General features: G+C 32.8%; 2 protein-coding genes across 3 annotated transcripts; both read right to left on the bottom strand.

The window, feature by feature from the left end:
- Positions 1-499: 499 nt before the first annotated feature.
- LOC118061655 (protein TIFY 4B) lies at positions 500-4,902 on the bottom strand. Of its 2 annotated transcripts, XM_035075167.2 has the most exons (9): positions 4,579-4,902; positions 4,331-4,482; positions 3,993-4,168; positions 2,813-2,903; positions 2,570-2,732; positions 2,277-2,342; positions 1,732-1,789; positions 1,421-1,632; positions 500-732 (listed from the first exon to the last, which is right to left on the bottom strand). In XM_035075167.2, the coding sequence occupies exons 1-9, from the start codon at positions 4,694-4,696 to the stop codon at positions 716-718; spliced, it is 1,053 nt and encodes a 350-aa protein (XP_034931058.1). In that variant the 5' UTR covers positions 4,697-4,902; the 3' UTR covers positions 500-715. The 2 variants fall into 2 exon arrangements, with proteins under 2 accessions (XP_034931058.1, XP_034931057.1); XM_035075166.2 differs by lacking the exon at positions 500-732 and having other exon boundaries at positions 1,329-1,632.
- Positions 4,903-11,542: 6,640 nt separating this feature from the next.
- LOC118061656 (chlorophyllase-1, chloroplastic) lies at positions 11,543-13,087 on the bottom strand. The gene is made up of 2 exons (XM_035075168.2): positions 12,696-13,087; positions 11,543-12,491 (listed from the first exon to the last, which is right to left on the bottom strand). The coding sequence occupies exons 1-2, from the start codon at positions 13,041-13,043 to the stop codon at positions 11,751-11,753; spliced, it is 1,089 nt and encodes a 362-aa protein (XP_034931059.1). The 5' UTR covers positions 13,044-13,087; the 3' UTR covers positions 11,543-11,750.
- Between the last annotated feature and the right edge of the window lie 4,892 nt (positions 13,088-17,979).

Genomic DNA, 17,979 nt, shown 5'->3' with positions numbered 1-17,979 from the left:
GCGAAAATGGCAGAGTGGTGGGGACATCACCTAGGAATTATTCTGGATTGCCACAATGGTTGAAATTTAGACAAATCGTGGGGGCAGTGCGTGGTGGGTTTAGATTCGTTGCCTTGATGATCATCCAAAAGCACACATCGTTCTCACTCGCTAGGCCAAATGGTCGCCAATGCAGTCACATTTGTTAACCAGAACGTCCCTTTCACTTATCCGAATGCCCTACCTTCGGGTCATTCATGGGTCCTCTTCAGAACCACTCAAAATCTTCCTTCAAGATGATATGATGGGAGGACCTGACGTCCCAGTTTCGCGTTCCCTTCATGGCTCAATACTTTAATTTGTCTAATCTGAAAATCAGGACCAGATGCCAATCTTTAGGCATCAATTCAAACTCCATGTTATGTGTATATTTTGCCAGAGCTCATTTTGCCTGTCAGCTTATCAAGTCTTGCAGGGCACAAACACTTTAAAATGGATACATGCAAGGGTTTGATAGATCTTCTCTTCTAATTTGTTTCCTCATTAATAACTTTAAAATGGCCGCAGTTACTACAACAAACTATTTACCTTACAGTACAAACTCTTCCAAGGGAGCTAAACTCTACTGCCTTGATTGATATCAAAATGGGTCATCGGATAGCGATCGACGCGATTCCTTGCTCAAATGAATGAACCGCATGCCGTGCAACAGATTCATCCTCCACGTATTCAGATTTCAGATTTCTGGGACATCTGTAACACCACAATCAGGACTCATCAGTCAAATAGCTTATGAATTAGCACCAGTACAATGGTTTCACATTGAGAATGCAATACAAATAAAAACAACACTCAATTGTCTATAGAGTAATGCCAGTCTGATAAAAAGATCAGACAATTCTTTTCTGTTTCTGTCAGTTAACATGTATTTTCAAAAACTCAACAATATGCTGCATCTTTTCCAATCAACACTTTAAGTAAAGAACCAAGAGTTGAATTGCAGAAAAATCTTTTGTGCAGATCCTGGAATGAGATGTCATGGTTAACAGGGGCAACTTTTTGAGATTATTCGAGTGAATATACAGCGAGATTGTTCATAACAGGTGTGGTTAACTCTACATCAAGCATAATATCTTTCCAAAAGAGAGAATCAAAAGCTAACATGACAGGAGTGACCCAATAATTTAATGGGACAGTGTATGTCATATTTTCTAAGAGTTTTGATAGGCAATGCAGTTTCAAATTAGTGATCAGAACACAGCAGAGCACATTTTTTCCTCAACACTGAGAGTCAGGGCAGATATTTGTATTCAGGTCACAATTTTTGTTATATAGTGTTAATTTGCTAAAAAAAAAACTGATCTTCAACATTCCAAGCATAACCACCATGCATTAATCTGCTTGGAACTAAAGTCAAGACAACAAGATAAATCTGCATCACCTTTGTTGTTAAGGTCAGCTTTGAGGATGCCATTTTTTGCTACATTGTCAACAGAGTTGCATCGGTTAGGCGTTTGGGGAGGCCTGGGTTGGGAAGGAGAGCAGGCATCATTTAGGTTCCAATGATCATTTGAGATTTGATCTCCAACCAGATGGCTTAAGTAGACGTCTAAGCTAGCAGAAGGCACTGCCACCTTTCTCTTGTTCTTGAACCTTCACCTAACAGGGTATGAGCACCAAATAACAAAGAAAAATAGACTGCTTGTACATTTATTTTGTTGCAATGAAAAGTATATGAACAATTTATGATACCTGTCTTTCTTCTTCTCAAAATATCTTTGTAAGGATGCTTTTCTGCTTGTAGAGCCTTCTAAAAAATTTGAAAGGAAAAATGGAAGAAGATAATGAAGAGAAGAGTGACTATCATAGTGAAGGAAAATGAAGCAATGTCATTAATTATTAAACACTAAACAGTGCTGGTACAGAAACCAAGGAGGCAGATTAGAAAAGGAAAGGAGAATCAACCCCATGCCAACATGATAAGATGGTGTTATCATCAACAAGCCTTGAAATTACATGGGGAATTGAAGTTTCAATAACATTTCACATAATGAGCTGGGTTGGGGTTCTTGTTTCCACACATAAGTTTGATGGAACATAATTAAGTTCAGAAAGATGTGCCACAAAATGTGAACTGATTTTACTTAAACATTTGAATCAAATCAATAAGGCAAGACTATGATTAAGATGCTTAATGTGGCCATATAAGAGTAAAAGTTTGTGAAAAAAGGTGTGATAGACATCTACCAATCAAACAAAAAGGATTTTTTTATGAGATGACTAGTATGAGTATTTACCTAGGTTGTCTTCACGAGCTATGTTGCTTTCTTCCCAGAGAAGCTGACCACTATCTGCCCCTTTCACTTAAAGTATAAGCATGACAACTAGTTAATAAAGGTTGGCGCTTCTGGATGAAAATGATTGCCATTTATCCAATAATATAAAAACAAAGCTTTAATTAGTGTGCACGGGTGTGTGGAGCCCTGAAATATATAAGGAAATGAAACTGAACTCACATAGGATTTGACTTGCAAACATAACAGTAATCTATAGCATCTAAAAAACACCTTAATACTACTCAATAACCAACCTGTTGGAAGGGTTGGAAAGCTCGCCACAATTGAATTTGGTGCAGCTTTGACACCTGGAGTTTCTAACTGGCATTGTAAAGGCCTTAATGTCGGAATTACATCTGAAGAAGCATCCTGAGGTGGAGCAAATGGGCTTGCAGCAAGATGCATTATTGCTTGCGCCTGCAAACAATCACTTTAGAAGGCCAATGTACTTTATATACACTGCACCGTATTTACAGAAAAGAAAGAGCTTTCATCACCTTGTCTCTCGGTACATCATCGTAGACGTTTACCTTCCCACAGTAAAAAATTGTCATCTGTCCTGCTGATTCTTTTGCCATACCTGTAGTTCTGACATATTAAAATAGATTTTTCAGTTTGTTGAACTTCAGTTACTGGTTTTGACCACAACATAGAGAAGTATCATCCAAGAGATTAAATAATACCCCACAGTAATGCTAGTTGTGTGAGAGTACAATAAGACAGCTAGAATTACTTAAAACAGTGAATCATAATTCGGAACATGAAGATTTCTTCAAAACACCACAATCGACAACGGAGAAGATCCTCTTAGTCCTAGCCAGCACAGCATCTAGCTAAAAGCTACATCAATACATCTATCAGCTAGATAATATATATTCTCCTACAATGTTGGCAAAAAATTGTCTGCAGACTATATGCCGAAATAATGGCATTTGCTGGCATGCAGACTTCATAAAAGAGTCTCATCCCTAACTATTCTAATCTGACATCAGAACAGTATCCAACTCATAGCTCAAACTTTCAAAAAAACCTATACAATTAAGAGGTCTAGTTCTATGATCACCATGTTTAGCGCCAACACCCTTTATCACGCATGTTAATTCAGCTCTTCTGCTCAAATGGTGGCTTACAAGAACATGCTATGCACAGAACAAAGTAATTTATCAGAAAAAAAGAGATGTTGATGAAGACAGACATCGAAACCCAATAATTTTCAAAGTTCAAACCGATTTGAATCATCATGCTTTCAACTTTAGCCAAGACATAAACAAACATAACTACATTTTACTTCTCGACAACAGTAAAAATGCAATAAAACACCCCACACGTAACCAAAAACTAACAAGCAGGATTATACAAACATTATAGCACCAAACAAAGTCAACAGTTGAAACACTGTTTTTGACTGCCCATCATGGTCTAGAACAATACATGTTAATCCACACCAAAAGCAAGCACACACTATCCACATTAGAGTCAAACATGCCGGCGTTGGCACTGTAATCATCATCACTTACTTGACTAACAAAATCAATAATAAGGTAATCATCATCACTAACTTGACGAACAAAATCAATAATAAGTTTTTGCCCGCGGTAAGGATTTTTTTAAAAGAAAAAAAACAACAATAATAAGGCTGTCTAATGCATTACTTGCATAAACAAAAGAAGGAACAACCTTGGAGAAACCGAAGCATTTTCGGTGACGGCGGCATGGACAGGAGGCAGAGGATCGGCAGGAACATCGGGATTTGGAGGATCGTGTTGCCGGCACGGAACTGGCTCCTCGGCTGGCACCGAGATCGGCGTTTCAGCACTTGCTCCCCTCTCTGAAACAGAGGAATTTGGAGGGACCTACAAATACACATTATATATTCTAATTAGAATTTTAAAAAAAGAAGAAGAAGAAGAAGACGAAGAAGAAGATTAAGTAAAGCAGTCCTTAACTTTTCATTTATTTAATAAAAATAAAATAAGAGAAGGAAAGACAGAGGGTTTAACGGCAGAGAAACGCACACGAGGAGTGTTATCAGGAGGATGAGGAGGAGGGCGGGGAATGTAGAGTCGTCGCCTTGGAGATTCAGTCTCCGGCGTCCCTTCGAGGAGTGTTTTGAGTGAAATCACTTGCTGTATTGCCTGCGATTTGTTCCACGACGGCCTTCTCATACCTATTTTTTTGTACGGACACCACCACCAACACGGGTTAAAACGACAGAAAACTCTAAAATAATGACTCGCTACTACTATACTTAAGCTAGAGAGACCTTTTTCTTTGAGGTAACGGCGGCAATCTTCGCGAGTGACCTGAGAAATATCATCTTCTGTTAGCTGGTGTAGGGGTTTGTCCAGAGCTGACCGGAAGATTGTCTCTCCCGGCTGCATGGTGTTTGATTTTGGGTCCGGTGATCGGTCACCGGAGCTTGCAAGGATGGAGGATTTAGTGAGATTTTACACTTTCGAGTGGTATTTTGGTGAATATGTTGTACTTCAAGGGGTGACAAGGTTTTGGGAGAATTGGCAGGAGAGTGAGAGATGCGTGGAGGTAGAGGGGAGGCGTTTGTGTCGCGGCGTCTCACTCTCCAACTTTATTTTTAAAGGTAATTTTAAATTTAATTTGACTTGATTTATTATTTATTCGTGTAATCGATGGTACTGCTACCCCAGGTCGCCACGTAATACGGGATGCCTTTTTACCATTGCCCCCACCTATCGCATATTTACGGCAGTAAAAGCTACTCCCTTGGGATTTCAAAATATTCCACCCATGTCGTCAGAAATGCTTTTTTAAATGCACCAATAGAATGTTAATAAAATATTAAAATCATAAAATTATAAATAAAATGTTTTAACTAGTTATTCACTAATAATTTTAATTAAATATTAATTAATAATATAACATAATTAAATTAAATAATAAAAAAATCCAAACATTTTTATTTTATTCATGTTAATTTATCTACTTTTTGGATAAATCAATCCACTTATTTCATCATTTACAAGAAATAAATTCATTTAAATTTTGACAAACCACAAGGGTCTAGCATGCCAATTTATAATTTTTACTCTGTATATTTTGCTAGCTGAAATAAAATAATATATCAATTGATATATTAATAGTTTACATAAAAAATTATGAATAATGAATATTTATTTTAATTTTACATAAATAAAATTCAAAAAGAATTTATATCGTTAAAAAAATTATAATAATTATAGTCAAAATCAAGTCATTAATTATCAAATTGCACAAATTTTATAAGATATAAATTTAAAACAATGAAAATATTAAGATACAAATTAGCAGAAGACACAATTTTATATTTTTTAAAAAACTTGTAAAATCAGTTCAATTTTACCGAGTTTAATCGATTTTAATAATTTTCTAGTTTTAATCTAATTTAACACATTAAATATATATTAACTCATAAAATTTAAAATTTTAAAAATCTAACTTATTTTTTTTCCAACCTTGAATTCCAACTATGTTTTATTTGGAGAGAATTTATGAGAATCTTTAGTATGAACATCAACATTAATAATTAATACCGACATTAACGTTATATTAACAAGAAAACTTTAACATTAATAATTCAACATCCGTGAACAGAAAAGAAAAGAAGAAGAAAAAAAAAGCCTTTTCTAACAGTATTTTTCAAAAACCTTGAAACTTCACCTTGTCTCTTAGTTTATATTTTATTAATGTTTCAAGGTACAAGAAACATAAATGTGCTATTGAAGGAACGAACACAAAACAGAATATAAATTAATTTGTTTTTTTTTTAAAAAAAAATTCAAGTGAATTTCTATCTTTTCAAGACAAAAATATAAAAAGAATTATCTCTAGTGTCTTTGTTTTATTTTGAGCTCCAGAATCTAATTTTTAATTTGTTTTCACTTGAAAATACTCTGAAATATTTTAGAAAGCTCAATAAAACTCCTTTTCAAAAATAAAAAAAAATAATTTATAATGACTTTGAAAAAATAAAATCCAACTGAGTAGAAAATATTTTTTTATTAGTCTTGATCTACTTTTCATGGTATGTTTGAAATAAAGAAACTATCTCTATTGAGTTACTCTCTCCAAGATAAAATCATTGACACTAAAATTGATATTTGCTTGTAGCGAAAATGTGATAAACAGATATTTTCTATTTCCCTTGTGTTTTTCAGTGGCTTTCTTTCTTTACTCTCAAAATTTAAAGGATTAAAATACAAAATAAATGAAGTTTGGAACTGGAACATGAAACCCTGAAAAACAAGAGCTAGAAAAGAAAAAAGTTAAAAACTTTAGGTACTAAATTGTAGTTTATTCATGCTCCATGAACAATGAAAAAGAAAAAAAATCCATGTTATAATTGAATAAATGAAGAAAGGACTGTATTCATGCTCCTGACCATTTTTTATCTTATTTTTTAATTTCTAACAACTCTCTCTCATCTCATCTCAATTCATAAGGATTAGAATACAAAATAAATGAAGTTCACGACTCAAGCATGAAATCCTGAAAAACAATGACAAAAAAATAAAAAGCTTTAAGGATTAAATTGTAGTTTTTAAAATGTTATCTCACTAAATTTGTAAATTGGGACAACCAAGGTTATCTTATCAGATTCATAAATCGAATCACTAACTCAAAAAAGTTTAGTAACTTATTTTTTTTTCAAAATCATTTTTTATTTAACTAAACCTTTAAAAAGTAGATCATCCGATGTTGAAATATTTTTCAATATCAATTTAATATTAAGATATTTTTTTTGATACCGCAATAACCATATAAAAAATAAATTAAAATAAATTATCAATTTTAAATCTCTATAGACATATTATATAGGGACTAAATTAAAACAAATCGATAACCAAGGGAAAAAACAAGTAAAATGAAAAGAAAAAAAATATTATGGATTATTATTGTAATCTACGGTATTAATGGGTGTGAAGAAATAATATTTTTCTCACACCTTTTAGCTTTATAATATAATAAGAATTAAATTAAAAAAAATCAATAACTAAAAAAAAAATTAAAATGAATTAAAAAACACCCAATAATATATATTATCATTGTAATTAACAACGCTAATAGTTGTGAGGGAATAATATTTTCCCGCACCTTTTAACTTTTATATATATATATATATATATATATATATAATGTGCTCAAGTCAGCCGCCAATAATAAAAAATAAATAATTTTTTACTCTTTTCTTCTAGTGTTTCTAATAACTGTAATTATAATGATCCTCCAAATTATCCTCTGAAAGGATAAAAAATTGATGGTTAAACAATTGTTGGGCAACTTTACTCTTATTACATCTCCTAAAAGAGAAAAATGCAGTGATAAACTAATTAATTTATAGGCAAGTGTTTTGTTAAAAATGTAAAGAATTGAAATTCAATAAAAATATTTAATCAAATATTAAACGCCCCCTTCACTTACGCAGATGACATACATTTTTTTCTCTGTTTGTTCTTGAATATGAAACACTAATCATTATATGGATGGATTGTAAATTTGATCTTTAAACTATCATTCTGCCTTTATCATCATGAAATTTTTCATGTTATATACATTAAAATTACTAGTGTTATGCTAAAGAAAACGTGAAAAGAAGACTCCCTGATTTTAAAATTTAACAATTAGTATTAAGTGTGTATTTTAACCTTGATATAAATAGAGGGATTAATTATTTTACTAGAATTTTATAGTGAAAATGAAAAAAGAAATAGAGGGAAAATTAAAGTTATAAAAGATAAGAGAAAAAGAGAGAATAATTAATTTTGTAAAGACGGGGCAGAAAATTGAAGAAAGTGAATTTTTATAATGAAAAGGAATGTATACCCAAGGGCACAAGGCCATGGCCATCCCTTTGAATTGGCCTAGAATCCTAGGCCCGTGTACACCATACGAATGATGGATTTTCCACCTCAACGGATCCAGCACTACTTACTACTTGTTCGAACCCTAACTTTGCATCCCTTGGACACCGAAACGACCCAATTATTAACAAAGTAGTTAATATATATATATATATAAAAAAGAAGAAGAGAGGAGAGATAAAAGAAAAAGGAAAGAAAAAGATAAGAGATTGAAGATCAGTAGAAAGAAAAATTTACAAACACCATGAAAAACCAATTTCTAAGCTTTTAATAAGATGCTAGCAAGTGAGAATATTGCTATAAGCGACTGCATGCATGCGTCAGTCACCAATAGGTTTATCCTTCATCCCTGCCAATGATACGAGTTGCAATTTATGTATGGCCAAAATAAAGTGAATATTATCAACTTCACGAAGATTTGAATTTGGGAGGTTCTACTTGAAAGCAGGAGCATGGATTAATGGAATAGGAGAGAGCTAAACTGCTGATCAAGCCTCAAGCCTCGTAATGAAAAGACCCTAATTTAACATTTTAAAGCTAGTCATCCATACGGAGAAAAAACCCTTGTTGCATTACCTTCGCCATCCTTGTCTCTGCTATCCCACTGGAGTTTACTGGTTTAAATTGCAAACTTGAATTTTCCTCGTATCTTTCATCTGGTGCTTCATGAATTTTAACCTTTGGATTATTATCTAGCATTCTTTAATTAATACAAGAATGGCTAGCATTTTGGACATAAACTTGCACAAACTGCAAACGCAGCAAACGGTCTGATAACTAGAAGGCATCCATTGGCGTCCTCTCGAGCTCTAGCGGCTGATTGCTTTCCTGCACATTATAAGATTAATTCCAGTGAACTAAGAGATGCATGTTGCATGCACCAAGACAATTGTAGAGCTGGGTTTTAAAAGAAAAATGGCAATGTTGAGCATGGCAACGTACGGGATGCTTTCCCCATCATGCTGGTAACTGGTGCTTGGTGAGCTCACACAAGTTGATCGCAGAATACTTATGGTTGTTGAAGTATTCGTAAGCAAAAATATTCATATAAACAAAGATGAAAAAACAAATATACTAAAAATATAAGGGTTGAATTCACTATTTTTCTATTCACCATTAACGTGACCCCTATGAGACTTGGATCTCAAGTTTAACAAATCCCTTCTGCATGTAATCGTGGGTTTTCGGACATGAATCTTCTTAATTTTACTTTCTACGACAGGGAAAAAACAGATGCATCAAACTCGCCACTCGAAAAAATTATAATTTTGCCTTTTCTTTTTCAGAAAAGAGGCATCTGATATAACTTTCACTATAGAAAACTAAAGCAAAAGGTAGGGGATCCTGCATGTGCTTTCTTATCTTTTTTGACAGTCGCCTTCTGCAGCCAACTTCCCTTCACAAAGACTGTGTTTTTGTTTTTGTTGCTGCGTTTGCTTTCAGTGGTGAGACCACTAAATTTTCATGATTTTGATTTTATATTTTGTATTGTTAAGGGTTATACCACATAACAAATAAAAATCAATCACTCCTCCTTCAAAGTCATCCATGGAGCAAAATGCATTGTTCACTTTTCCAAATTTTACTTGTTTTTCTTAAAAAATTAAAAATACACAAAATATTCAAACCTACCTTCTCTTATTTATTTATTCATGGATGTTCAACACTTTTAAATTCTATATATAAAACCATTATATTTATAGAAATATTATAAAAATCAAAATATCAAAATCTAATAAAGAATTCTAAATACTAGTTTAAAAAGAATTCTAATTAATTAAATATTTTAAAAATAAATTATTTTTATCCAGATTTCGGCAAATATCTCAACATGCATTTGTTTTAGTCTAACATAGTTTCTTATTCCTACAAATTCTTTACTTACTGTAGAAATTTAATTTCTTTCTCATGATTGGTATTATCCAAAATACTAATTCTCCTAAAGGTTTTACAGTGCTCTAGGACACAAATAACTATTCGAAGGTGTGAAACTGGCCTTGCAAGACTTGGGCATTGGAGACAAGAATGTGTTTTCACTATGACATCATTGTTTTAACACACTGTGTGCGGTTACATTTGTTGTTTTCCTTTTTTTCTATGCACAGTAAAATTTCTACTATAGCCTTGGATTAAGAAATTGTTATGCTTTAGGCTCAAGGGTATTTAGGTACTTTTTTCTATTCGGTATAATGAAGTTACTTTGACAACTTTAGAGACAAAGGGTGTTTTGGTCATTTTGTTGTTATTTATTAAGATTTTGAGGTTTCTCATGGGTGTTATTGTAAATTATAATATATTTAATCTTATTTTAAAAAATATTTCTTGCTCGTGCAGTGCATCAATTATTTTTCTCTACCAGCAGCGAAGCACGAGTAACAAATCTAGTTCAAACTAGAGAACCAAAATATAGTAGTTCTAACCTTAAAAAGGCAAACCAGGTAAGCACAATGTTATGAAAGAATTAAGTATAATGATTTTTTTAATTGTGAAGCACAAGGATGCTATTTGATAAAATAAATTAAAAATAATATGAATTCATAAATTAAAAAAGAGTTGTTAATTTTAATTAAAAAAATTCAAAATGAGAAGCTAATCTTTCTCCTAAAAGGACGGATGAATACGCAAATATTTAACCATAACTTTCCTTTTTAATTCACATATTTTTATTTACTTTTATATAAAAGTTATTTTTTCTTTTCTATGAATACATCATGCAAATACAATTTATTTCTATTAAATATGAAAGGAAAAAAGTTAAAAATAAATTACAATAATCTCTTTTAAATAGCACAAGGATGCTATTTATTGCTTTTTTTCTTTCTTGAGTTCCGTGTTATCACCTGTCCAATCACTCCAAACCTTACTCATATTTTTCACTCACTTTCCTGCTCTCTTTTTTGCCCTTTAATCATTTTTCTTTTGCCTGAACCACGCGTCTTCAAAAATTAACAGAACTGCCACGAGCTAATAAAAAGAATTTCAGCCACTTTTTTTTATAGGTTAGGTTGGCGGTAAAGAGCACCCTCAGTTGTTAAGAGATTGATTGATAAATTATGAAATTGTGAGATGTCGCTTAAAACAGAAGAACCTCAGGGAAGGTATTTATTAGAATATAAGTTACAATATTACATAAGTTACAACAGGTCCGAGGCCACCAAACAGGTAAGAGAATATAATAAAAAAAAGAGAGTAAGAAAAAGAAAAATCACTATATTAATTCACATTGATTTATTTATTGGTAAATAGTATTTTCTTCAAGACTTTAAAAGTATTTCTTAATAAATTACAATATATATCATATACTAGGTTAACAAACAAAGAGGCGTTGATCAGCACTCTCTTTGCTAGAACCTTTGTGGAAAGAGGACATTTATGCAACTGATTAATAAATACACTACAGTTCATCAATATGCAAGTCAAACGTGGCAGACATGGACATAGCCGATAAACTTGAGCACGATGTCCCTTCACTTTTGTTCTGGACTGGATCAAGTGTTGCAGGAGCAAAATAATTAGGGTTTTGCGGAAAGAGGAGAATTTTTCAACCGATTAATAGATTGCACTAGAGTTCATCAACGGACATAGCAGATAAACTTGAGCACGATGTCCCTTCACTTTTGTTCTGGACTGGATCAAGTGTTGCAGGAGCAAAATAATTAGGGTTTTGCAGAATTTTGTTGTAGTCCGTGTAGTTGCCCTCGAAAAAAGCCTCTAAAAAGGCGACAAAAACGCCACCTACAGTTCTTCTCATGGGATCCCTGCTAACCCCCCACCGAGACCCCTTGCATATCGCACGGGCTCCTTCCCCAATTAGACCTATATCGTCATCTAAAACGTCCATGTGGCCATAGTCTGTGGTAACAAAATGGCTACATGGAGGTTTGCACTCATGGAAAATCTCCGTGTGGCTCACCCCATCTGGAGCACACGTCTGCGGTAAGATGGGGAAGGCTGGCTTATTGCCTAATCCAGTACCAATTATGGCGACAGGAATCGAAAAGTTAAAAGAGCAAGATTCGTAATTGAGTATTTTGGGCTCCATCTGATTAGTTTTGGAAGTCCCCGCAACGGGGTCTACTCCTATCAGCGCTGAAAAGTCAACGTCTAAGGAAACATCAGCAAGTCCAAGTGCAAGAGCAAATGCAATGTATCCACCCCTACTGTGGCCTGCAAGAGCGAGGTTGTGCATGTCCCCTTCAATATCTTCAGGTAGCACACACCGGAGACCTGAGGGCAACCAGTTTGCCACTTCTGCTGCCAAGTCAAGCTCGTGTTGTCCGCTAGGTGGCATCAATTCGTATAACTAAGGATCAAAACTCCGATGTCAGGTCAATCTTCACAGAGAATATTTCTTCATCAAAATTAGACAAAAATAAAATACATGGAACAACATATATCCATGGTATGCTGTGGATTTATTAAAAGCTTTACATGAAACTCATGAAGAATGAATCGATTTGTACAGTATGTTTGGATGTATTAAGAAAGGACATGGAAAAAGGAGTACCTGCGGTGCGACCACTATGTATCCATGAGAAGAGATGAACTTGAAAACATCAGAGTACCAAGAGTTCTGGCAGCCTGTGCCGTGGTGAAACAAGATGACAGGATACGTGCCCTTTTCTTCTGGCCTAAAAATCAACAAGGATCTAGGAGGTGAACAGCTAGAGGCTGTTCCTACATCAGATTGTAGTGGGTGAAAGTTTCCTGTTTCGAAAACACTTACTTCTGCCAAAACAGAGTGATCAGCTTCAGACGCTAGTGTTGGCAAAACAGGCTTAGATTCCAGCAGTGCTGTTGCCAACAACGCTGCCAAAAGAAATACCAAGCGTGTTTCCATTTTCTTTCTGTGCATTAATTATCGTAGAGAGGTTGGCGAGAATGGAGACCGATCTCTACCTGTTATATAAGGGGATGGTCAGCGCCCCCCCCCCCCCCCCTTTTGAAAAGATCAACATTGTACGTCCTACTTTATTTGGACACGTTTCGTATGTTAACCATCCATATCATTCATGTGCTCCAAAGGACTAATAACTAGTTAATTACGTATTACCAAAAAAATTACTAGTTACGTAAGAGTATTAAAAGGTTTAAGTTCAAAAAAATATCTCAACAAGTAAAATGACTTTTTTAATAAATGAAATTGTTTTTTACTTTGATTGTTGGATCATATTAACATTTGTTATATATTACGAGCGTAGTTTTATAATGAGTCAAATTATTGTAACCATATGATTGAGATTTTTATTTTATTTTTCTAGTTATTTTTTCTATTCTATTTTTAATAAATAAGTATTATAATTTTATCAAGGCTTCATTATCTAGGTCTCTTTTAACTACATTTTAAACAATTTATATGTTATTTTCAAAATAATTTTTAGATTTTTTTATTTAAATTTTTTCTTCATAGTTTAAGAAATCTTAATTTCTTATCACTATACACTACGTACATTAATTACTATTAGAGTAGGTTTGATTGTTCAATGGACAAAACTATTAACAACATCTTTCTAGCTGATGATGAAGGAGTGGAGGCTATTTAAGATCCTTTGAGGGTTTAAGAGGCAGTATGGATCGAGAACCCTAACACGAAGATATCATCAGTTGGAGCCACTACCAAAGGTAGGACTCAAACAAAGATCATGAAGAGAAGATGAACATGCCATACATGCATCATATCAATATGAAGAGTAATGTTTATGATAGTCGCCGATGATGCATCGAAGACTTAACTTGTAGCCAACCTTTTTTTGCGTTTCCAGCCTCCTCTGTTTCCTTATTTGTTTGCTATCCCTCGGTTTGTTCTGTTCTTTTCTAGCTGGTTCTTAGCTCTGTTTTTCCACCTTCTTCGTTTTTTTTTTTTTTCTTTTTCCTTCCGTTCAGCCTCTCTGGTATTGTGATGTTCGTCTTCGTGCGTCCTGTCTTTTTTTCCAGCCCTCTCAGTTTAGTTCCTCCTAGTCTCTCTTTGTTCTTTCTCCCCCTTGTGCCTCCTGTTTTTCTCTCCCCCTTGTGTTTATGGTCTCCTTTGTTCGTTTGTATTTTTTCCTTCTCCTGGTTCGTGGCCTTCTCTCGCTTTTATAAAGCCAGAGAATGGTCTCTGTTCGTGCGTTCGTGCCTCAAGATAACGAGGCACGTTCGTTCCTGTCTTTGAGAAGAGTCAGCACTGTTGGCCACGATATCGTGGTCTCCGGAGAGGGCATCGTCGAGGATAGTGGGCAGCTGTACATTCATTGCAAAGCCGGTCCCTGGGATGAGGTAGAAGGCGATAAATAGTTTTATGACACGGCGCCAATTTCTACTCTGCAGTGGCTATTTAAGATGTGGTCACTGAAGTTCTGATATCTTATAATCAAGCCCCTTGGTAAATTATAATTGGAACCCTGTATTTTAGCGCCATTTAAAATTATCCTTGAACTTTAATTTTTTGCAATTTTAACCCGAATCAACACCAAACCTTTATACTTTTCAATTAAGCCCCTGATTTTATTTCAAGTTCATTTAGGTCCTCAAACTTCTAATTTATGTTGTCTTGGCCCAAATTTCATTTTATTCCTCATTTTTTTCATTTCATTTTTTTATTATCCTTTTTTGGTTTGTTTTTTTTAAAATAAAATAAGATAAAAAAAAATTGAGTTATGAAAAAATGAGTGTTAGAAAGAGTTGACAAACCAAAAACAATAGTTCTCAAGGTTGAGGTGAAACTGAAGGAACAACATGAAGTCGCTAAATATTCTAAGAACTTATAGGAACATGAAGGAGAGATGAATTATGAGGGATAATCTAAAATCAATTAGCAAATTAGGATTCAGCTAATCTAAAATCAGTGAGCAAACTAGGATTAAGCCAACTAATAAAAAGCTAGAACAACTTTCCAAAATTACTCAAAAGGATGAAGTTGATGTCAAAAAGAACAAAGAAAAACCTTTTCTTCTTGAAGTTGCGGGATAGGTTTGCACGTGGATGAAATGAAAGAAGATGAGGGATTGATTTGGTTGAATTTTTAGTAAAAGAGATTTAGTTTGTGAATATGCTAAATTCAATGCTATATTTGAAGTATCTGTTATTTTGTATGGAAGAGTTCAAGTTCTGACAATAAATTTGAGAACAAGTTTTTCTAAAGTATGATACATATTAAAGTCCAAGCCCAATAAAATGTCTAGACGAGTCAAATGAGCTTTCTAATAAAAATTAGCGTAAATTTTAATTTAATTATTAGGTTAAATTAAAATTTTATCAGTACATTTTATAGATTGAGTTATGTATTGAGAGAATTTGTTGCACCCAGATGAGATTAGGATGATGCCTAAATTTAACCTAGAAGGTTTTGTTTATATTTTTTTTTCCTAGTTATTCTTGGTTCTTTTCTTAATTAAGTTTTTTATTTTTATTTGATTTATGTTTTAACATCCGTGTCGTATTTGAATACACTACTTAAATAGTTTATAGATTATTTTCAAAATATTTTTCAGATTATTGTTATTTAGAACTATTCTAAACCGAGTTTCCTCAGTAATTCAGGGATGTAAATAAGGGCTTGAAAAAACTAGCTTGTCGACGTCAATCAAGATCTTGTACCAATTTATTATACTGAATAAATTTGTTTAATGCGAGCTCCTCGTAAGTGATTTCACTAACAATGTTAAGTAAATCGCATATAAGTGACAAGTGTCCTTGATCTTTTTTGACCCAGTCGTTGTTTTTTTTCTTCCCATTTTTTTATTACAAAAAACATTTATTAAGATTATAAAAAATGTGAAGTACATTATAAACAAGCAACACGTGTTTTTTGACTTCGTTGGTTTCGTATGTTATTTTTTCTTCCCATTTTTTTTTTATTAGAGAAAATAAAAATAAAATACTGACTGTAATAAAAAAATGGAAGAAAAAACAACTAATGCGGACACTACTTACATCGTGGCTTTGCATTATTTTCATAAGCCTGAAGAGTTTAATAATTCCTATTTTATAATGTTTTTAATTTCTTGGTAAATTTTCTTTGCATTATTTTCAAGAGCATGTGAGTGGATAGTACTTGCATCCAATACACTCCTATGAACAACAGGGTCGTGCCCTAGCCGGGGTGATGGTACAAACTTTAAGGCGACATTCTTCTCTGAAAATTTGAGTGGATGAATTTATGAAATAATAAAAAATAAATAATATTTTTTAAAAATTAATATAGATATTCAGGTGAGTTTGTATATATCTTAATTAATTTTATGGGTCCTTAAATTAATGATCATGTAAGCCTTTAATAACTTTAAAATTTATGAAACTCGAACTAATAATCTTTAAAAAAAAAATTTAAATTATAACCAGTTGAATTACACAGCTTCATGATTAAGATAAATAATATTTATTGATCATGGTAGCTTATTCCATGGATACAAGAGTTATAAGAGAAAGATTATAAATTATTTATGTTTATGATGGTTCATCCAAAATAAATTAGTCAATCCCTTGGATTTCTTCAACAAATCTTGTGATTTATCTTTCTCAACCTCTTGATTATTGAATTTTTTTTAATTTTTAAGATTAATATATTTTTCAACACTCTCTCTTAAAAATGAGCATGAATTATAACAAAGTGTGATTATATTACAATCACCAATATTATAACAAAAAAAAATCCAAAATCAACCCACAATGAAATTTCACCTACATCATAGACAAAACATAACTTAATTATAAGTTTGCTATAAAATATCGACACCCAAAAAGAAAAAATAAAAAACCCAAATTTAAAATACTTTTGGTTGTAACATATGGAATTCATCATGTTAAGATTATTTTGTTTAAGCATATAATATTGTTTTAAAAAAATGTGTAAAGTTTCGTACTTTTTTATTCTCCACTTTAATCAAGCTTCAGGATTTTTTCTGATGCTAGAAGTTTCCTCTGGATCATGGTCCCAGATTGATGCGAAATGAAAAGGAATTGCATATTCATAGAAAAAGGAAAAGGTAAAGGGTAGGCAGATGCTGTGGCGAAAGTCAATAAATCCAATCACATTTCGCGACTACCTAAATATCCACGTCTGAAGTTCATTCATATGAAATTCATATTTTTTATTTATAAGGAATTGGAAATTTTTAAAGAAAGAAAAAATATTAAAATTTATAACCGTTGAAAAGTCATAAAATATTTGAACGCCATTAATTATACACGTGATACACGCAACATGATGAACCTTATACTGACAAGTGACAACGATAGGCCAAACATGAGACAATTATTTTTTATTTGATTCGATTTTTATTAAAAGAATAATTAAATAATTTTTTTAAAAAAAAAAAAAACTGGTTCAAGCTAATTGGTTTTGATTCAGTTTAGTTTTTTTTTAAAATAACTAGTTCAAATCAGTTTGACTCAGGTTTTTTAGTTCGGCTCGGTTTTTTGTAGTTTAGCTCGGTTTTGACTCGATTTTTTAAGTTTAGCTTAGTTTTCTCAATTTGATTCGGTTTTTTTGGTTTCACACTTATAAAACCGAACCAAACTAGTCATTTTTTTTCAAAATTATATTCGATTTCTTTTTCAAGGTTTAGTTTTTTCAAAAAAAAATTCAGTTTTCTCGGTTTAATTGATTTTTTAGTTTTTTTGCTCACCCCTACAACCAACCATTTGAATGTAATAGTAAATTATGAATTCATGAAATCTTTCATGACTAGCTTCTTGGGCTGGGTTAGCCTGGTTGATGAGCTTCACTGTTAACTTGAAAAAAACAACTCCATTAAAATATACAATGCTTAATACCTTGTTTATTTGGTAGAAAGTAGTTTTTTTAAAATTAT

This window comes from Populus alba, chromosome 5 (genome assembly GCF_005239225.2).
Source record: "Populus alba chromosome 5, ASM523922v2, whole genome shotgun sequence".
In the NCBI taxonomy this organism is placed as follows: Eukaryota; Viridiplantae; Streptophyta; class Magnoliopsida; order Malpighiales; family Salicaceae; genus Populus; species Populus alba.
Note: the sequence above shows the minus strand (reverse complement) of the source record. Positions and strands in the feature narration are given on the sequence as shown.

Coding starts and splice junctions, on each gene's coding strand:
- LOC118061656 (XM_035075168.2), bottom strand. CDS start 13,043: ATGCACAGAAAGAAAATGGAAACACGCTTGGTATTTCTTTTGGCAGCG. Junction 12,492..12,695: donor ACATAGTGGTCGCACCGCAG/GTACTCCTTTTT, acceptor TTTGATCCTTAG/TTATACGAATTGATGCCACC.
- LOC118061655 (XM_035075166.2), bottom strand. CDS start 4,696: ATGCAGCCGGGAGAGACAATCTTCCGGTCAGCTCTGGACAAACCCCTA. Junction 4,483..4,578: donor CCGTTACCTCAAAGAAAAAG/GTCTCTCTAGCT, acceptor ACAAAAAAATAG/GTATGAGAAGGCCGTCGTGG. Junction 2,733..2,812: donor ATGATGTACCGAGAGACAAG/GTGATGAAAGCT, acceptor GATTGTTTGCAG/GCGCAAGCAATAATGCATCT.